The following is a 17,282-nucleotide window of genomic DNA, read 5'->3' on the forward strand; positions in this document are numbered from 1 at the left end:
CAAAAACATCAATAAAAACATATCCTTGGGTGAGGATTTTTTTAAAAATCTGGGTTTTATACTTTTGAGAAATTGAAGGTCTGACACCATTGGTCCTGCACTCCTAGCACCAGCCTCATCAGGGCCCCCTTCAGAGACACCGGCACCCATGGGCAGTGCCCCTCCTCAGAGGTCTGGGTCCCAGCCCTGCAGGGCCCTCTTGTTGGTTCTAACCTTTCCTTTGTCCCCCAGCCCTAGGTGGTAACTGCTTCCTTCTGTGAGGCTCTGTGAAACCTCGGTGGTCCTCTTCCACCTTTTCAGCCCTCCTGTACCTGTTTAACACATTCCCTCTACAGTGGGGCTTTGACTTACCAGTGTCCCAGCTAATGAGTTTTTTGAGATACCAGCTGTCTCTCCGCCAATTTTTTGCATTGAGTTGACAGAGTAATTTGAGTTAACGAGCTCCATCTCGGAACGAATTAAACTTGTAAGTCAAGGCCCCACTGTATTAGATCTTTCTGTTAAAACACCTGGTGTGGTTCTGTTTTCCTGGATGGCTCTGGCTGGTACCACTCAGCTGGGTCACAGCTGCCCTCTTCGGTTAGACTTCAGTTCTCCTGGTCCCCTCTCCTCCACTCCCCATTATCCAACATGTGGCTGACTTTGCTGCTTGACTGTAAGGTATCTGATGTGTGTCCCTACTCTAATCAAGTAACTTCTGCTTACCGAGCATCTACTAGGTGCCAGAGACTGACCTGATGCAATCATCTCATTAATCCTCTCCACGGCACTGTGAACCGGGCACTGCTGTGATCCCCACTATACAGACGGGGAAACTGAGGCCAGGACAGGGAAGGCTAACTACACTGTCCTTCAGTCAGCAAGTTCATATTTCTGTTATGAACCTTTGCATTCTATTTATGCATTTGATAAATATCTGATCTGTGCATTCCAGGCTCCCTTTAGAAGAAAGTAAGTTGTACACAATTGCTTGGAATCAAAACCTCAGAAACTAACATCCCCTGTCTTAGTTTTCTCCTCTGTAATATGGGGATCATGACAGATGCTACCTCACAAGGTTTCGACGAGGATTCAGTGACATGATGTGTGCAAAGTGCTTAGCTCCATACCCAGCATGTAAGAAGTACTGAACAAATGGTAGCCATTGATATTTTTACTAAGTATAGAAGGATTATTGTGTAAAGTATTAATTACAGAGTGGCTGGAAAGGATGTGTATGGAGAGTGTGTAGTAATGGGAAAGTGCCTATTCTACGTGAAAGAAAAAAAGGGCCCAAAGTAAACATAAAGGAATTCACATACTAAAAAGGCTCACAGAAAACAATCAAAACATTAACTGTGGTTGATTCACAGCTGAGATCTGGGACAATGTTTTTTCTAATGAAAATGTAAAAGATGCAATCCCATCAGCATGCTCATTAGCTTCTTCACAGAAGTTGACAAGTAGATCCTGAAACTTGTATGAAAATGCAAGGGACCCAGAACAACCAAAGCAATCTTAAAGAAGAGGAACACAACCGGAGGACTGTGCAACAGGCATGGGTGTAGGGCCAAGGTGAGAGCTGAGCATTGAGATCGCACAGCCATGACTATCAAGAACATTGATTGCCCTGGCCGGTTTTCTCGGTGGTCAGAGCGCCAGACAGCTGGTCTTCTGAAGGAATGCCCTAAGCTTCATTGACAGAGGTATCTTAGAACAAGAGTAAAAAATTCTTGTAGTAGGAGTTGCTTTGGGAGGTAGTGAGGCTTTCATCCCTTGAGGTGTGAGAGCTGGGCTGGAATTCTCTAGTCTCACGGTTTCCAAAAGACAAAATTGTCACCAGACCACAGTGATTTCAGGAAAAAGAACTCATGGTTAGATTTTCATAAACCTTAGTTTATTCATTTTAAACACCATTTTGTTTCTGATGATCATTTCCCTGCTTTTTTCTTTTTATGCAAACCTGTCCTTTCTTTAATAAAATGATGCTGATGATTGACTTCTTTTTGGTTATTTTTATTGTTCTCAACTGGCAAGGTAAAGATTTGGAAGCGCTCTCACTTTTATTTTTTTGTAATCTTTATTGTTGAAAGTATTACATATGTCCTCCTTTTTCCCCATTGACTTCTCCCAAACCACTCATGCCTCCCCCCCCCCCCCCATCCCTCTCTCACTTTAAAAAAATATTCTACAACTCTAAAATCTCAAAGTCTGGGAATCACTGAGAAAAACTCGCAGCTCTGACACTTATTTCCTGCAAGAACTTGAGCAAGTTATGAAACCTCTTTGAAACTCTGTTTTTCCATCTGCAAAATGGGGATGATTCACACATCTCATGGTTGCTGTGAGAATTAAGCCAGGTAATGTATGTGACTGTACTTAGAACATCATAACCACTTGAGAAAGTGTCCTCCAGAGTCTATGAGTTCCATGAAGGCACCCACTTTTCTCTTCTGCAAATTGAAGAGTTCTTGTTTCTTCAATCTTTATATTTCCACTCTGGTCTCTTCTGTATGTTCTCAGTTTGTCACTGTTGTTCTTAATCTATGAATCTAGAACTGAACACATGCTTTTGGTGTGGCCTGGCAGTGTAAAGTAGGCCCACTATCACCTCCTTCAATCTAGACTCTGTACCTCCATTAATCCAACCAAAATTTACCATGGATTTTGTCGAGATGAAAGTGCCTAACAGCCTCCAGATCTTTTTTATAAAAATGTTTGCACAACCCTGTCTCCCATATGCAATTGAAGTCTTAGACCTAAAATGAGAGGCTTTACTTTTATGATTTACTCAATAGAACAGGGTCAAAGAAGACCCCAAATGTATTCTTGAACTCAAGAAAGCCAACGAAATATTTCACGGACTCTTTTTAGTACAAAGAAGAAAACGTTTATTTAAATCTTGATGCAGTCCAGGGCTGCAGAGCTGGCACTAGGTGATGATGGAGCCCAGATGCGGTGGTTTCGTCCCCCATATATCACCCACGTCAGGTTTACCCAGGGGACCTGACATGGTGGTTCCATGTCTCAGGACAGTGGACTGTAAGTCTGTCCTGGGGTGGCTCTGTAGGAACTGAGAGCACACAGGATAGCCTGGGGGTTTGAAAGAAACCAGAGCCCAGACGGATTATAGCGTGCAGGGCCCAGGAGTCTCCTACTGCTTCCTGAGAGCAGTGATGTCCCAGAACCTTCCTGCTGATCCGGGTACCATGAAGGGTTCAGGTCCCTCACCCTCCCTCTGCCTTCCATCCTGGCAGCTGGATTGCATGCCAACACTGCCCAGAGGATACCTCTGCCAGGGCTGGTGCCAATGTTCAGACCGTGTGGAAGGAAAAGAGCTCTCTTTATTGCTCTAGCCTGGCCTGCCCACATGTCTCCCAGAATGTCGCTCTGTGCTTCGGATGCCACACCGGTCACACTAGGGCTGGGCCTGGCTGCCCGCCGGGCACTGGCCTCAGTCAGTCCTCCTGAACCCTGGAAGAAAAAGCCCATAGGATGGCATGGGATTCTGAAGACAGTCAGGCCTCATTCCCACCATCACTCCAGATGCTTAAGACCCATCACAGCTGGAATAATGTAGTCACTCCAGAAGCCCTCGGTCTCAATGATCCACCGCCATTGCAATGAATTTCCCCTTTGTGGTTTAAGGAAGATGGAAATCCTCAGCCCAGAGACACACAAGCCCCTGCCCCCCGCCTCAACGCCCCCCCCCCCCCCCACACCCGGCCTGTGAGTTTTGAGACTTAATAGTAGACACAGAGCTGCTGGTCATCCAAGAGGATCTCCTTTAGCTCAGCCCAGCCACTCCAGCTGTGTGACCCTGGGCAAGTCAGTCTACCTCTCTGAGCCTCAGTTTCATCCGACAAATGCAAAATAAGAAAAGCCCACCCCACCCCCAGTGCTATAAAGCCAATAAAACCACGGAGAAGGTAGAGTTTGGGGAAATGTTCTATGACGGAACACCCAGACTCCCTTCACTTTACTACAGTGTTTCCCACTTAGGGACGTCTGCATCCCTTCCTCACATGATTTTCAGCCTTGTGCGGTAGGTGTTATTACACCCATTTTTCAGTTGAGGAAACTGAGGCTAACAGAGCTGGTAAATCGGAAGAGGCAGGAATTGAACCGAGGCCCCAACTCCAGGCCCTGTGGCTCTTTCCTATATGTTAAGCCTCACTGGCAACAGAAGACCCCGATTGGGAGAGAGAGAGTGCACTTGGGAAGAATGTAAAAGTTACCGATCAGCCTGAGCTTCTGGAAGAGGGGGATGAAGCCTTGCAGGACTCGGTGGATCCGGTACACTGTCCCGACAAGAAGAGAAAGGTGACTGAGCGCTGCGCCTCCTCAGGGGACCTGGGGTCAGCCCTCCTCCGCCCACATGCGGACCGAGGCTTAAGCCGCACAAACAAGGCTCTCACGGTGGAATTTCAGGCAGCATAGATAATAGTACTGGAGTTATTATTAAAAACAACAGCCACGAACAGCAATAACAGTTCCAGGAAATGGAGAATGCAGTACCCAACCCCATGAACTAACTTGTTTTCAGCATCTGCCTGATTTCTGTTTGTTTGCCACTTTCAACTGTTTTTGTTGCGTTTCTACAGAGCTGCCCATTTTTCCACAGAGTTTTGCCAAAGACCTCACATTGACCTTGAAAGCGGTCAGGAGGAAAACATGAGCATAAGAAAAACCTTTAAAAAGTGCTTAGGTCGTGGCTTTCTGGCCCTTGGCAAGCACCTGTGGCTGGTCCAGCCACCACCCGCTAAGAGTCTGGGTGGGGGGTGGGGGGGGGTGGGGCAAGGGGATGCTTACCCAGACCGAAGTAGATGCCAACGGTCTCCAGGGAGGCGAAGGTGAGCAGGCCAACCCCAAGGGACATGAACCAGTCTGCAAGGACAGTCAGGGAGAGAATGGTTAGCCTACCGGTCTGAACCCCCAGCCCCCCAGCAACTGTTCCCACAGCCCCCACTCACCTGCGTAATAGTGATAACACACCAGCAAGGCCCCAATTGCAAAGCAGAGGAGGACGAAGTGGAAAAACTCATCTGTAAAGACAGGAGGTGGGGAATTTGCTATTTGCTTCTTTCTCCCTCCTTTTCTTTCCTTTTTTTAAATCCTCACCCAAGGAGTGAGGATATTTTTTTCCATTGATTTCAGAGAGTGGAAAGGAGGGGGGAGGGGAAAAAGGAGGGGTGGGAGAGAGAAAGGGAAACATCAATGTGAGAGAGACACATTGGTTGGTTGCCTCCTGAACACACCCCGACTGGGGGTGGGGATCAGACCTGCACCTCAAGTAGGCGTCCTTGACCGGGAATTGAATCAGAGACCCTCCAGTGCGCAGGCCAATGCTCTAACCACTGAGCACACCCGCTAGGTTAATTACTAAAAGTATTCCTGTCCCTGCTGAAGTGTAGCTTTTATTCAGAGACACTTCTCCTGACCAGCCCAACTAAAACAGCACCCCAAGCCCCACCCTTTCCAGCCTTTATCTCACTTTATTATTTTTCTAACACTTATCGCCACTCAGCTGGTTATGTTTTCATTTCCCTGTTTATTCTCTGTCCCCCTCCGCAGGATGGCGGGTGGAGATTGTGCCCATTGACCAAAGCAGCACGGGCATGCAGAGCTGCTGACACGTTGTTTGTGGAATGAATGTGTATACAACTGTAAAGATATGCAAATGTTTCACATTTAAAAGTTTCACATTGCCCCATTCTCTCCCTAATCCTACTCCTTAAAACCGAGTGGCGATTGCCAAATCTTTCCAGGCTCATATATGTAAAACACATTAAAAAAAAAAAAGCAGGATCAATTTTTATACCTGCTGCTCTATAATTTGCTTTTTCCCTCTCATTGATAGGTCAGGGCCATCTTTCCATCTCAGAGCATAAATAGATCTGTCCTGTTCTTTTTGATGGCTGTATAGGGTTCCATGGTATGAAGTTACCCTAGTTTATTTAACTAGTCCCCCACTGATGAAGTTATTGATGTCAGATGTTTGCTGTTACCACCTATGTTGTACCAAACATCCCTACCCATGAACCGCTGTGCACGCTGTGGGCCTAGTGCCCAGAAATGGAAATGCAGGCTGGAATGTTCGGAAGGGAGCGTAGGAGAGAGAGAGAGGAGCTGAGAGGCTGGCAGGAATTCAGGGGTGGTCTGTGGAAGAGGCCCCCCGGCACTTTGCCGGGCACCGTGTGAATTATCAGAGGAGAGAACACAGGGGCTTTGGCCCACTCCAGGGGCTGTGATTAGAAGAGATGCAAACAAAGATTTCAAGAAGAAAGAAAGGAAAAGGGAAAAGAGAAGACAATGCAGAGACGGTGCCTGGAATGAGGCAGCTTCCTGAGTGGGTGTTGAGGCTGCCAGGAACGTGTCTTAGTTTAGTCCAGTGTAGCCACTGGTGTGCTGTGAAGCTTGGGACAAGCGTCCTGACCTCTCTGAGCCTCAGTGTTCTCACTGATATACTGAGGAGAGCAATACCTATGTCACCGATAGGACAGATGGGGGTCTTGCATGGGAAAGTTTGTAAATGGTAAAAGGCAATGTGTTATTTCGTGTCACTGCTGGCAAGGAGCATTTTGAAGGCAAATGAATGGAAGGGGAGAAGGGTATTTCTGGTTTTATTTTCCTGGGGAAAAATTAAGATGCATATTTCTAGGACATTCTTTGCTCTGAAGTCAGGGGGGAGGGAGGAGGAGTACATCTGAAACTAATATAATGTATGTCAATTATATCTCAATTTAACAAAATAAACACCTAAATTTCATTCAGAAAGCCAGGGGCATCTTAAAATTCAACATAAATGTTACCAAATATACTTACTAGTAGAGCTCTGTTCCTCTAAAGAAAATAGCAAAAACAGCAGTATTGTTCACTTCTAAGAACCATAATTATTATTTCATCAAAATAAGCATAAGACAAATGGCAATACTTTATTTTGTGGAACAGTTCTTTGAACAGACAGTTCAAATGCCCCAAACTACCAGATTTTGCTGTGTGTAGAACACACACACACACACACACACACACACACACACACACACACATGGCACACAAAGCAAGACGGTGACGTTCGAGCCAGCCCTCTGCCTGCAGAAGGCTCTGCTCACAGGGAGAGACTGCTCTGTGTGTCTGACGGGCCATGAACAAGGGTCAGGGCAGTGTTAATGGCATGGGGTCTCCGACCATACTCTAAGAAGAAAGAGAGTGGAAAGGGGACTCACCTTCCCACTTTGGGGTATAATGCATGTCCTGAAGCAACTCAGACATGTTCTGCGCTTAGGGAATCCCAGACAAGGCTCCTCTTTTAGCCGGGAAAATTAAACGGCATGCTCTGATCATCTCGATGGACAAAGGCAGAGCAAGGGCGTGGACCCAAGTCTCCACTCCCTGAAGGTGGGCTTTTGCAACAACTCAAAATGTTTCTAGAGCAACTGCCATTTACTTAATAAAAAATCATGGTCTCCCTCCTCCTTGAAGCGTCCCCAGATTCCAGGCCTGGAATGGAGGAGGCCCCTCTGGTCCTTATCACCCCTTCTCTAGAGCTAGTCTAACCTAAACTCACAGCTTCCTCAGCCCAGCTGTGTCTGGAGGGCATTTGTCATCCTAGTAACTCCACGTACAGCAGAAACAGCTTACGTCCAGGGTTAAAGCTCGGGTCACAAGTTACAAGACCACTCCCCATTCCTGAGCCTCAGTTTCCATGTCTGCAAAATGGGAATCACTGTCCCCCCTTCTCCAGGTGATTTGAAGCTGGGGAGTTTGCAAACGACAGGGGTGGGCTATGATCACTGCTGTTCTAGGGCACCAGCTGCCTTTCCACCCATAGAAATCTGGACAAGACAAGGAGAAGCAGCTTTGGAACATTCATTTCCTTACCATCTTTCTTTATATTCAGTCTTCTTAACTGAGAGACCTCCTCCATTTCTCCTTAGGAACAAGAAATCAGTGTTTAGCTTTGACACAGGATGGCAGGTGGGGTTTTCTCTTTCCCGCCTCACTGAGAAGGGCTCTCTTGGCTTCTTTTTCCTGAGTCAGAGGACACACCCTGCAGGACCCATCAGGGCCAAGATGTGAAGGAGGGGAAGGCTGTCGTTGGAACCCCCACTTACCCCTCCTACCTCCACAGGCCTGAGTCTATGCTCTATTCCATGTCCCCTGAGCTTGGAGGTCCCCTTCCTGAATCGTTGGGCGACACCCTGGCTGGTGATGGCATCCCTGCTGGGACTGGCCCACCTTCCCAGGATGGCTGTGATCTCTCCCACCCCCTGGGATTCAGGCCGCCTTCTGCTCTCCTCTTGGGGCTTGAGTACTTACCACTTGCTGGGTCTGAGCCTCTCCTTCGGAGCCCTGGAAGTTAGAACTCAGCATTAGTGCCCAGCCCAGCCTGGGTCCCTACCAGCGGCCTGCACCCTAGGGAAGGCCATCGGTGGCCTGTGAAAATGCTCCTGTCAAATTGTCCATGCCCAGCAGCTCTTTCTATCAGTCCATTGCTGGTTATAACCTCTTTGCCTCTTTTGGACCTCCTTTCTGATCTCCACTGGCTCCCTGCCTCATGCCACAGCCAGCCCTGCTGCTTGCTGAGCCCCGGTCAGAACCCCAGGCCCCCAAGTGGACTTGGAGTCCCTGTGTTACAGCCATGAACCCTGATAACAGTTGGCAATGCCCAGACCTCATTCAACACCAGCACCGACCAACGCTCTCCCGAAACTAGACACTCACCTGACTCTCCAGAGGGCACCACCTCCCCAGGAGCACCTGCACAGAAGGAAAATCCATGATCACAGGTCCATTATCCTCATCCAGAGACTTTCCGTTTGATCTGAGTGGGTTACGTGGGGACTGGAGCGAGCTGGGGGTTCCTAGTCCATCTAGAGCAGTGGTTCTCAACCTTCTGGCCCTTTAAATACAGTTCCTCATATTGTGACCCAACCATAAAATTATTTTCGTTGCTACTTCATAACTGTCATGTTGCTACTGTTATGAATCGTAATGTAAATATCTGATATGCAGGATGGTCTTAGGCGACCCCTGTGAAAGGGTCGTTCGACCGCCAAAGGGGTCACGACCCACAGGTTGAGAACCACTGATCTAGAGGGTCAGTCACCACCCACCAGCCACTAAAGCTGCTGCAGGAATGCCTGCCCAATGTTACAGGTCTTCCACCTTCCCAGGAGAAGCCAGAAATCCAGGTTTTTACATAAACTTCTTGATTATAAAAAAGGTTGGCAACTCTTGTATTTTAGCAAATCAGAGAGTTTGTGAGACATGACATTTTTTTCTATGTTACTATGTAAGGAAAACCACTGCTAATTATCACTGCAAGTTACCAGTGTTTTTATGATGCATTCAGATATGTCCAAATGTGAAAAAATGTGGGTTGCAGAATTGATGAAATGCATTAATTATAATTTTTAGAAACACTCTATGAGCTTTGTACATAGCAGAGCAGCTCCCTCGCTTCGACCAATGAAAGTCAGCCCTCGACACAAGGGTTTGTAGAAAAAAAAGAAAAATACTCTGTGAGCCAAATAAAACACATCTGCACACACAGGAGTCACCAGTTTACAACCTATGCCTGTTCATGATGATCTAGATCTAGGTGATGACATGTAGCCACAAGGCCCCAGCCCCACCAGGCCCTGAACTCCTGGGAGCTATGCTGGGTTGTACATGGGAGTCCCAGCTCCAAACCTCCCCGACCCCGCCGCAACCCCGAGCGTCAAGCCCCTTGTCTGGGTGAAATGAGCCCTACATACCGCCCTGAGTTGCAGCCTCACCATTAAGGTCTGCGGTGACCTTCTCACCCATTTGCCTTCTAGTTCTTGGTGCCTATTCTAGTTTCTGGTGACCGCTCTCCTAGCCCATCACCTTCTCCCCCTCAAGGACAGGTAGGACTTTTAATAAGGTACTAAAGAGGGAGGGGGTCTGTGTTGGTGCCCTGATGATTTTGCTTGTTCTTCCTCCCATGCTATCTCCACTTCGGGAGCAATTCCTGTTAACTTGGATAAAAAGTGCCAAACTAAGAGTCAGAGAAAGACTTGTAACCAATTCCACTACCACCACCACCACCACTACCACCACCACCACCACTGAGAGCCCCCACTCCTGAGTACTTCCTGTCTTTTAGGTCAGCCCCAGGACACAGACACCAGAAGGGGGCACTCAGCACATGGCAATAAACATTCAGCATGCTCAGCTGTCCTTAGGGTGAATATGCAAATGAGAACACTATCTACAAGTGACCAAAGAGTGGCCAGCACCAAGGGTACAGAGAATGTACCAAGAATGCCACGAAATGAGACTCCAACAGTGTAATTTACTGAGGACCTTCAGTGCCTTGGGGTGGGAGTATGGGGAGGAAATAATTCACAAATACATGACAATATCTACATTAGCTACAGTAAATATGAATTACTTTTATGATGGAAAACATATTTAAAAATATACATAAATATCAGTTTCTCTCATTTCACACCCAATGAAATCTTTCTTTCATAATTGGGTAATTAAAAGCATTTTTAAAAACTATATAATACTTGGTTTTGTTTAAAAATAAATACAAAATTCAGATAAACAAAAAAAAAGCATAAAGATTGCCCACATTGCTACCACCCAGAAGCAGTCATTGGTAATATCTTGCTGCAGAACATCAAAATATTTCATTTACATTTCTTCGAATCTGTACGTAAGTGTTTTCTTGGGTCATTATCAGGAGTTAAAACACTAAGTAGATCATAGAAATGTTGGATGAAACAAAGTTAAGGAGGTTTTCTTATCTGGCCACGTGCATTAGTCAGGCTTTTTGGCAAACTGGTTCATTTCTATAAATTCCTCCTTTTCATCAGAGTTCTATGAAGCAAATGGCCATAATACTTAGGTCTTGCTGTAATAATCGTGATGCTCGGAGACAGTTATTCCATAATATGAGTCTTGTAGAGTCCAGGTTTTTAATTTTCTCTTGCCGGCGTAAACAGCCAAGTGTTCCACGAGAGAGTGCTGATCATGTCTCGTGTTGCTGGTTGGGAAGCTGAGGCCCAGAAAGGTTGGGAAATCGGCCAAGTCAAGGTTATAGCTCAGAAGAGAGCCCAGGACAGTGTCACGGTGCAGAATGCTTGCCCATCTCCATCTGCCAGCGTTATAACTCACTTTACCACATTTTCTGCATCTGCCCACAACTTTTTAGCTCATGAAATACACATGATCTCGTTTCTGCCCAGCAAACCCCTAGGCCCTCCTGTCCTTTGTCTAATTCTGTTTTTCCCAAAGTCACTGGACAATCGATTACCTCTGTAGAGTTGAAGCTCATCCTTCAAAAGTTCAGGCTCCCCATGCTCAGCACCTGGGTGGAGACAAACCCCCCTAGTCAGTTCTTCCCGGGAGAGGCAGCCCAGGGCAGCTTCCATCTCGCACCCGCATGAACCCTTAAAAAGTCTTGTGCTGGGGGTAAGCTGGGCGGTAGTCAAGAGGCAAGACAGCCTAGCAAGCGCTTCCCCTTTACTCTGTGGTATGCCCCCACTTCCCCAGCACACCCAGAGGTGACTGTGTTCATTTACTAAGAAAGAACTGGAGGTCTGAGAGGCCTTGTTGAAAGTCAGTAATAACAGTTGCTACTTACTGAGCACTTAATAAATGTACCAACACTGCATGAAGTACTTTATATTTAATAGTTCATTTGATCCTCCTGGAAATCCTAGGAAGGAGGTAGTAGTCCCTTTTCCTCCCCCATTTTACAGATAGGAAACTGAGGCTCAGGGCTATTTCCTGAAGTTCACATGGTCAGTGACAAGTCCAGGATTCAAACTCAGGCCTATCACCAAAGCCCACAATCCTAATCGTTCTTATCTCCAGAAACAGAATCCAGAGCTCAACTCCAGCTTCATGGGCAGCATTTATTAGACAACTCCTGTGTGCCAGGATTTGTACTAGGTTCATACAGGCTCTTACCCCATGCTCTTTTCTTCCCATGATCCATTTGGGCTGAAATTTATCTTTTTTTTGCAAAATTATTTTTCCGTTGTTAAAAAATAAAACATGCTCATTGTCAAATATTTATACTATAGAATATAGAATAGTTCCAATAAGAGAAAATAAAAATCACTGCCGGGAGCCGGTCCATCCTTGCTGTTTCAAGGGACCTGGCATATATGGCATACTGTTCTTAATATGTTTGCTCACCTTCTTGGCACTATGTGTTTTAACCAGGGTCACCTCTCTGAGAAAGGTTGTTTCCCCGGGTAAGGATTTTCCCCTGAAGTTAGGGAGGGAATAAAACCCCTTAACTAAGTGCTAGGCGGGTAATTAATCACTTTAACTACGAACAATCATGCTTAAACTACATAATCTTTACTCCCTGGAATGGAGATAAGAAACGTCCTAACCTTTGGAATAGAGATTGATAGGATTGGAATCAACTGGTATAAATACAGATGTAACAAGACAACAGGACACAGAACTTAGACACAGAACCTACACAGAACCTAGAGACAGAAGAACTTCGCTGGAGAGAACATGGCAAAAGATCCTGGACAGAAACTGGAGACAGAACCTAGAGACAGAACCTAGCGAGAGAACCTGGCTGAAGAACCTAGAGACAGAACCTGGCTATAGAACATGGCAAGAGAACCTGACTAGAACCTGGTGACTGAACCTGGCTGAAGAACCTGGACAGAACCTGGCTGGAGAACCTAGCAGGAGAACTGGCTACAGAACCTGGCTGGAGACCCTGACAAGAGAACCTGGCTATGATGATCACCTGAACGCTGCCTCTGTGTCATTCCTTCTTCACCGACTCCATCCACACCTTTGGGGACCCCTGGACCTGCTGGGGTTGGACCCTAGCAAATCACCCATAATTTAACTACCCAGAGATAACCACTATTAGCATTTGGGTATTTTTCCTTCCAGTCTTTTTTGTAGCCACACATGAGTGAAATTGTACAAAGCGTATATGCGGTCAAACTGATGATATGATTTGACATCTTTCTTTTTCACTTCAGAGCGATATAAAGAACAGAGAGCTCTAACCGGGACAGGATGTGGCATCACTGACCTGTTCTGCAGTTGGTGGACATTAGGTTGTTTCCCAACTATAAACAATGCTGCTAGGAACATCTTCACACAGACATGCTCAGGCCCAGGGAGAAACTCAACAGTGAGCCGAGTGGGAAAAGGAGAAATGGTTAAGGCCTGTTGCCTACCCGGTGAGCCGCCCCTGTGGGAGTGTCCAGCCCCCCGACTCTGCCGATGTTTTCTGGTTTTTCTGGGGTGCTGGTCCTCATCACTGCTCTCTGCATGGAACAAACACAAGTTGTAGGAGAACCTCAGCCTGAAAGGAGCCTAGAATACATTGTTCTGTTGTTCATCCTCAGAATTTAGTTTTTGTGAGGAGTGTGGTCTGGGAAAAATAGACTAACGTGTTTTTAGTGATTATTTCTGGGAGACAGAGCAAAGGATGATCTTTTTCTTCTTCTTCCTATATCTTTACATGTTCCACATTTTGTACAACGTGTCTATGGGTGCCCAGCTGGTGTGGCTCAGTGGTTGAGCATTGACCTATGAACTAGGAGGTCACGATTCGATTCCTGGTCAGGGTTGTGGGTCGGTCCCCAGTGTGGGACATGCAGGAGGCAGCCAATCAGTGATTCTCTCACATCAGTGATGTTTCTCTCTCTCTCTCCCTCTCCCTTCCTCTCTGAAATCAATAAAAATATATTTTTTAAAAATGTGCCTATGGGTAATCTTTCACAATAAAAATTTTAATTAAAAAAGTAACAGGCTACATTAAGAACAAAAAGATGTAGGGAGAACAGTGCTGGGTGTACGACTATCAGTTAGGGTCCTGGGCCTGGAAGAAGACTGGGGGCTACAGTGAGCCGATGGGGCTGGGGGCCTTGAGGTCACCATCTGAGCCTGAAGGATGGGCATGGTCTGACTCCCAGCAGCAGGCCAGTCACTGTGGGTCAGACACCAGGATCCTGAATATCAGTCTGTCCCTGTGTGCTTCTGTGTTAATTGCTTTCTCTTAGTGTTCAGTTTTGCTAACCACAGCCAATCCCACGTGCGCTGTGGAGACAGGAGGGAAGTGCTTTATGGCCACGCTTGAGGGACATTAGTGTGGGAGCAGCACCCCCTAAGGGGCAACCAGAATCAGGACACAGAATGTCCCCTCCCACCACAAAGGAGAAACACAGGGACAGAGTCCCCCTGGCAAGAGTCCCCTGCACCTGGAAGCCCTTCTTCCAGAGCTAAAGCCCTTAGTGGGTGGGTTTGTGTACGTTTAATAAGGGCGGTGGTTTCCTTTCCAGACCCATGAGGAGACTGGCTGCGCACAAACCCACTGGACCCACTAACCATTGTCTCTCTTCTGTCCGCTGAAATAAGCACGGATTTTGTGGCCTTAAGCCTCAGTCTCATCATTTGCAACATGAGGACATAGGTCTAGGGTGCCAGGGCTTTGCAAACATTTTTACAAAGTTAGCCTCAGATTGCTTTCATCAAATAATATCTCAGACCCAGGCCCACTATGTACAACAGATCAGGAGGTCTGATTGAGGAGGAATAGACCAGGGCTAATCCTTAGGCTCCTCAGGCCCAGAAAGACCTCCAGGGAATCCCAGGTTACTGAGCCCTCTCCCAGCAGGGCAGTCAGCCTGTGCCTCAGTTTCCTCATCTGTAAAATGGTAACAATAACAGTACCTCCCTTAATGGATTGCTATGAGAATTAATTGAGTTATTACAGTGCTCAGAACAGTAGCCGGCACGTAGGTCAGCAGCATCAACACATGTTAGCTATGATGTTGCTGCTGCTGCTGCTATAAACTCAGCCTTACATTTTGAATCAGAAGAATAAAAGTGAAAGAACATTCTGCTGTTTATCAGAGAATAATGTGATAATTTGTAATCAAGACTCAAATAGAGACACTTATTTCTCTAAACCCACTAAAGTACTTGTGGGGGAGCAATACTTAGGACATGATTTGTATGAAATACTAAAAAAGCAAAAGCAATGGTGGTCTGTGGGAGAAAAAGGGTATGGAATTTCCACTCCAGCGTGAGGGAAAGATGGGGCTACAAGGGAGGCACAAGAGGCGGGGGGCGGGGGGGAGCAGCCCACGAATTTTAAGGAAGCATTTCAAACCGGCAGCTTTTAATTTACTTAAACCTAATCCTACCTATTTAAAGTTTCTAATAGATATAGTATGTAAACTGTAAATAACTATATAATCAAACGCCATGACCCTCAATTTAAAAATAAATAAATGAATAAATAAATAAATGAAAGCAAAAGCTTTTGAGCAAGGATGCTCATGAATGGGATAAGTTGGTGGTAAGGTGGGGTGGATCTTAACAATAATAGTTCCTTTTTGGGCTTTTACTATGTGCTAGGTGCTAAGATGTTACACATGTGAAAAATGTTATCGTCATAAGAATCCTATGAGGTAACAACTTTTTTTTTGCCATCCCTATCTTAGAGATTAGGACCTCAAAGCATACAGGGTTAAGCGATTTATTCAAGGTCACATAGCTAGTTAGTTGAACCCGGGCAGGCTGCTTGACGGACAGGTGCACTGACTCCGGCACCAGACCGTCCCTAGGAAACCTAAATGTTACTTTAGATGAGACGCAGCCACTTGAGGGGTTATCCGGGAGGCATGAGAAATAGCTGCCAAGATATGACAGAATAGCAGGGCAAAATGCAGAGGAGGAGACAGCAAACAATGTTAAACCATGAGCGAAATTGTCTATACGATTCTGTATAACTGTATACAAGTTGTGTGTACAGATAGGCGGGCTCTGGGAAGGAATGTGGACAAATAGAATTGAAGTATCAAGGTGGGGGATTATGGGGCATAGTTTTCCCATGTAAAGGTTTTCTTGAATAATATAAGATTATGTACGTGTACATTTAAATCTTTGCTGTACCTGAAGCAGAGGAGGACGAGGATGAAGAGGAGGAAGAGGAAGATGAAGAGGAGGAGGAAGAAGACTTGTCTCTCTTATACTGTTTTTGAGGAGAGAGTCCAGCCTCCCTGTCTTGCTTGTGGAAATCTGTCTCTCCATCTGGGAGGAACACACAGGCAAGGATGAGTGTTTCCCGCCCGTCCCACCCCAGGGACCACCAAGGCCTCCTCAGGGGTCTCTCTAGATGTGGGGAGCCAGGAGGGGCTGGTTTCTCCAGGATACTCTTCCCAGAGGCCCCAGGGTCCTAAGAAGGCCCAACGCAGAAATTTCTCTAAATATGGAGCCCAGACTGGGGCTTCTAAGGGCCCTGTCCTGCTCTGAGACCACTAGACTGGATACTAGTAAGTAGTTACCAATTGAAGATTCTCTGTAAATTTCAGGGCAGGTGGGATCAGATTAAGCCCTATCTTCCTATCTCCTATGCTGGGGCTCTCCCTAGTGCCAGCCCAAGCCCACAGAGACACTTAGAGAGTTGGGGAGCAGCTGAGGGTTCCCGCAGCTCGGAAGTGCTGGAGGACAGACTGGGCCAAGCACATATGTATGTGTGCATGTGTGTAAAACTTCTTTAGAGGTTTCAACTGTGACTTGAGCCATTGTACCACCTGAGCTAAGCAGGGCCGTCCTCTGTTCTACCCATTCATTGCTGGACTCCACCTCCCATGAGGCTTTGCCCAGAGGATCAGAGAAGGCAGACATACAGACGACATCTTCTGTATTTCCGTGGACTTGACTGTGGTCTGGAGTCTGGGAGGAGGATCCTGAAGTCTCCATTGCCTTCCCTGGAGGAATAACAATAACAAGGAATTAATATCACTTGTAATTAATAATCCATAACAAGTAGTTAATATCCTTAATACAGAGAGAGCTTGGCAAATAAATAAGAAAAGGAAAAATACTCAATTTAAAAAGAGAAACAACTTACAAAAAAAGAAAAATACAATTAGGGAAATTTGGATAATGATCATCTTTTGACAATATAAAAACTTATTTACTTTTAAAAAACAGGCTTTAGTATTTAAGCAGTTTTAAGTTCACAGTAAAATTGAGTGGAAGGTACAGAGATTTCCCATATTCCTCCCATCTCCATACATGCATAGCTTCCCCATTATGAACATCCTCTGCTAGTAATTTTTAGGTGTGATATTTATAATGAGGTTATATTTATTTAAAGTATCCTTAAGTTTAGAGATAAATACTGAAATATTTATAATAAAGTTATATTATGTCTTGGACTTGCTTCAAAATAATCCTGTTGGGTAGTTGGAGGGCAGGGGTGAGGATCCAAATAAACAAGCATGACCATCAGTCAGTAGTTGTTGGAGCGATATCAAAATATA

At 46.0% G+C, this 17,282-nt stretch overlaps 1 protein-coding gene across 4 annotated transcripts in view; it reads right to left on the minus strand.

The window, feature by feature from the left end:
• Positions 1 to 3,305: 3,305 nt before the first annotated feature.
• TMEM40 (transmembrane protein 40) overlaps positions 3,306 to 17,282 on the minus strand; it is a 32,657-nt gene continuing 18,680 nt past the window's right edge. For 2 of the 4 annotated variants that reach the window (XM_059663639.1, XM_059663638.1), the window contains exons 2-12: positions 16,644 to 16,724; positions 15,907 to 16,044; positions 13,182 to 13,271; positions 11,270 to 11,323; positions 8,704 to 8,739; positions 8,299 to 8,331; positions 7,861 to 7,911; positions 4,953 to 5,024; positions 4,792 to 4,866; positions 4,218 to 4,280; positions 3,306 to 3,453 (exon numbers count right to left, since the gene is read on the minus strand). In XM_059663639.1, coding sequence (XP_059519622.1) covers positions 3,434 to 3,453; positions 4,218 to 4,280; positions 4,792 to 4,866; positions 4,953 to 5,024; positions 7,861 to 7,911; positions 8,299 to 8,331; positions 8,704 to 8,739; positions 11,270 to 11,323; positions 13,182 to 13,271; positions 15,907 to 16,044; positions 16,644 to 16,716 — 705 coding nt within the window. In that variant the 5' untranslated portion in view covers positions 16,717 to 16,724 and the 3' untranslated portion in view covers positions 3,306 to 3,433. The remainder of the gene's footprint in view (positions 3,454 to 4,217; positions 4,281 to 4,791; positions 4,867 to 4,952; positions 5,025 to 7,860; positions 7,912 to 8,298; positions 8,332 to 8,703; positions 8,740 to 11,269; positions 11,324 to 13,181; positions 13,272 to 15,906; positions 16,045 to 16,643; positions 16,725 to 17,282) is intronic. The other 2 variants (XM_059663640.1, XM_059663641.1) reach the window with 2 other exon arrangements.

Source organism: Myotis daubentonii, chromosome 14 (genome assembly GCF_963259705.1).
Source record: "Myotis daubentonii chromosome 14, mMyoDau2.1, whole genome shotgun sequence".
In the NCBI taxonomy this organism is placed as follows: Eukaryota; Metazoa; Chordata; class Mammalia; order Chiroptera; family Vespertilionidae; genus Myotis; species Myotis daubentonii.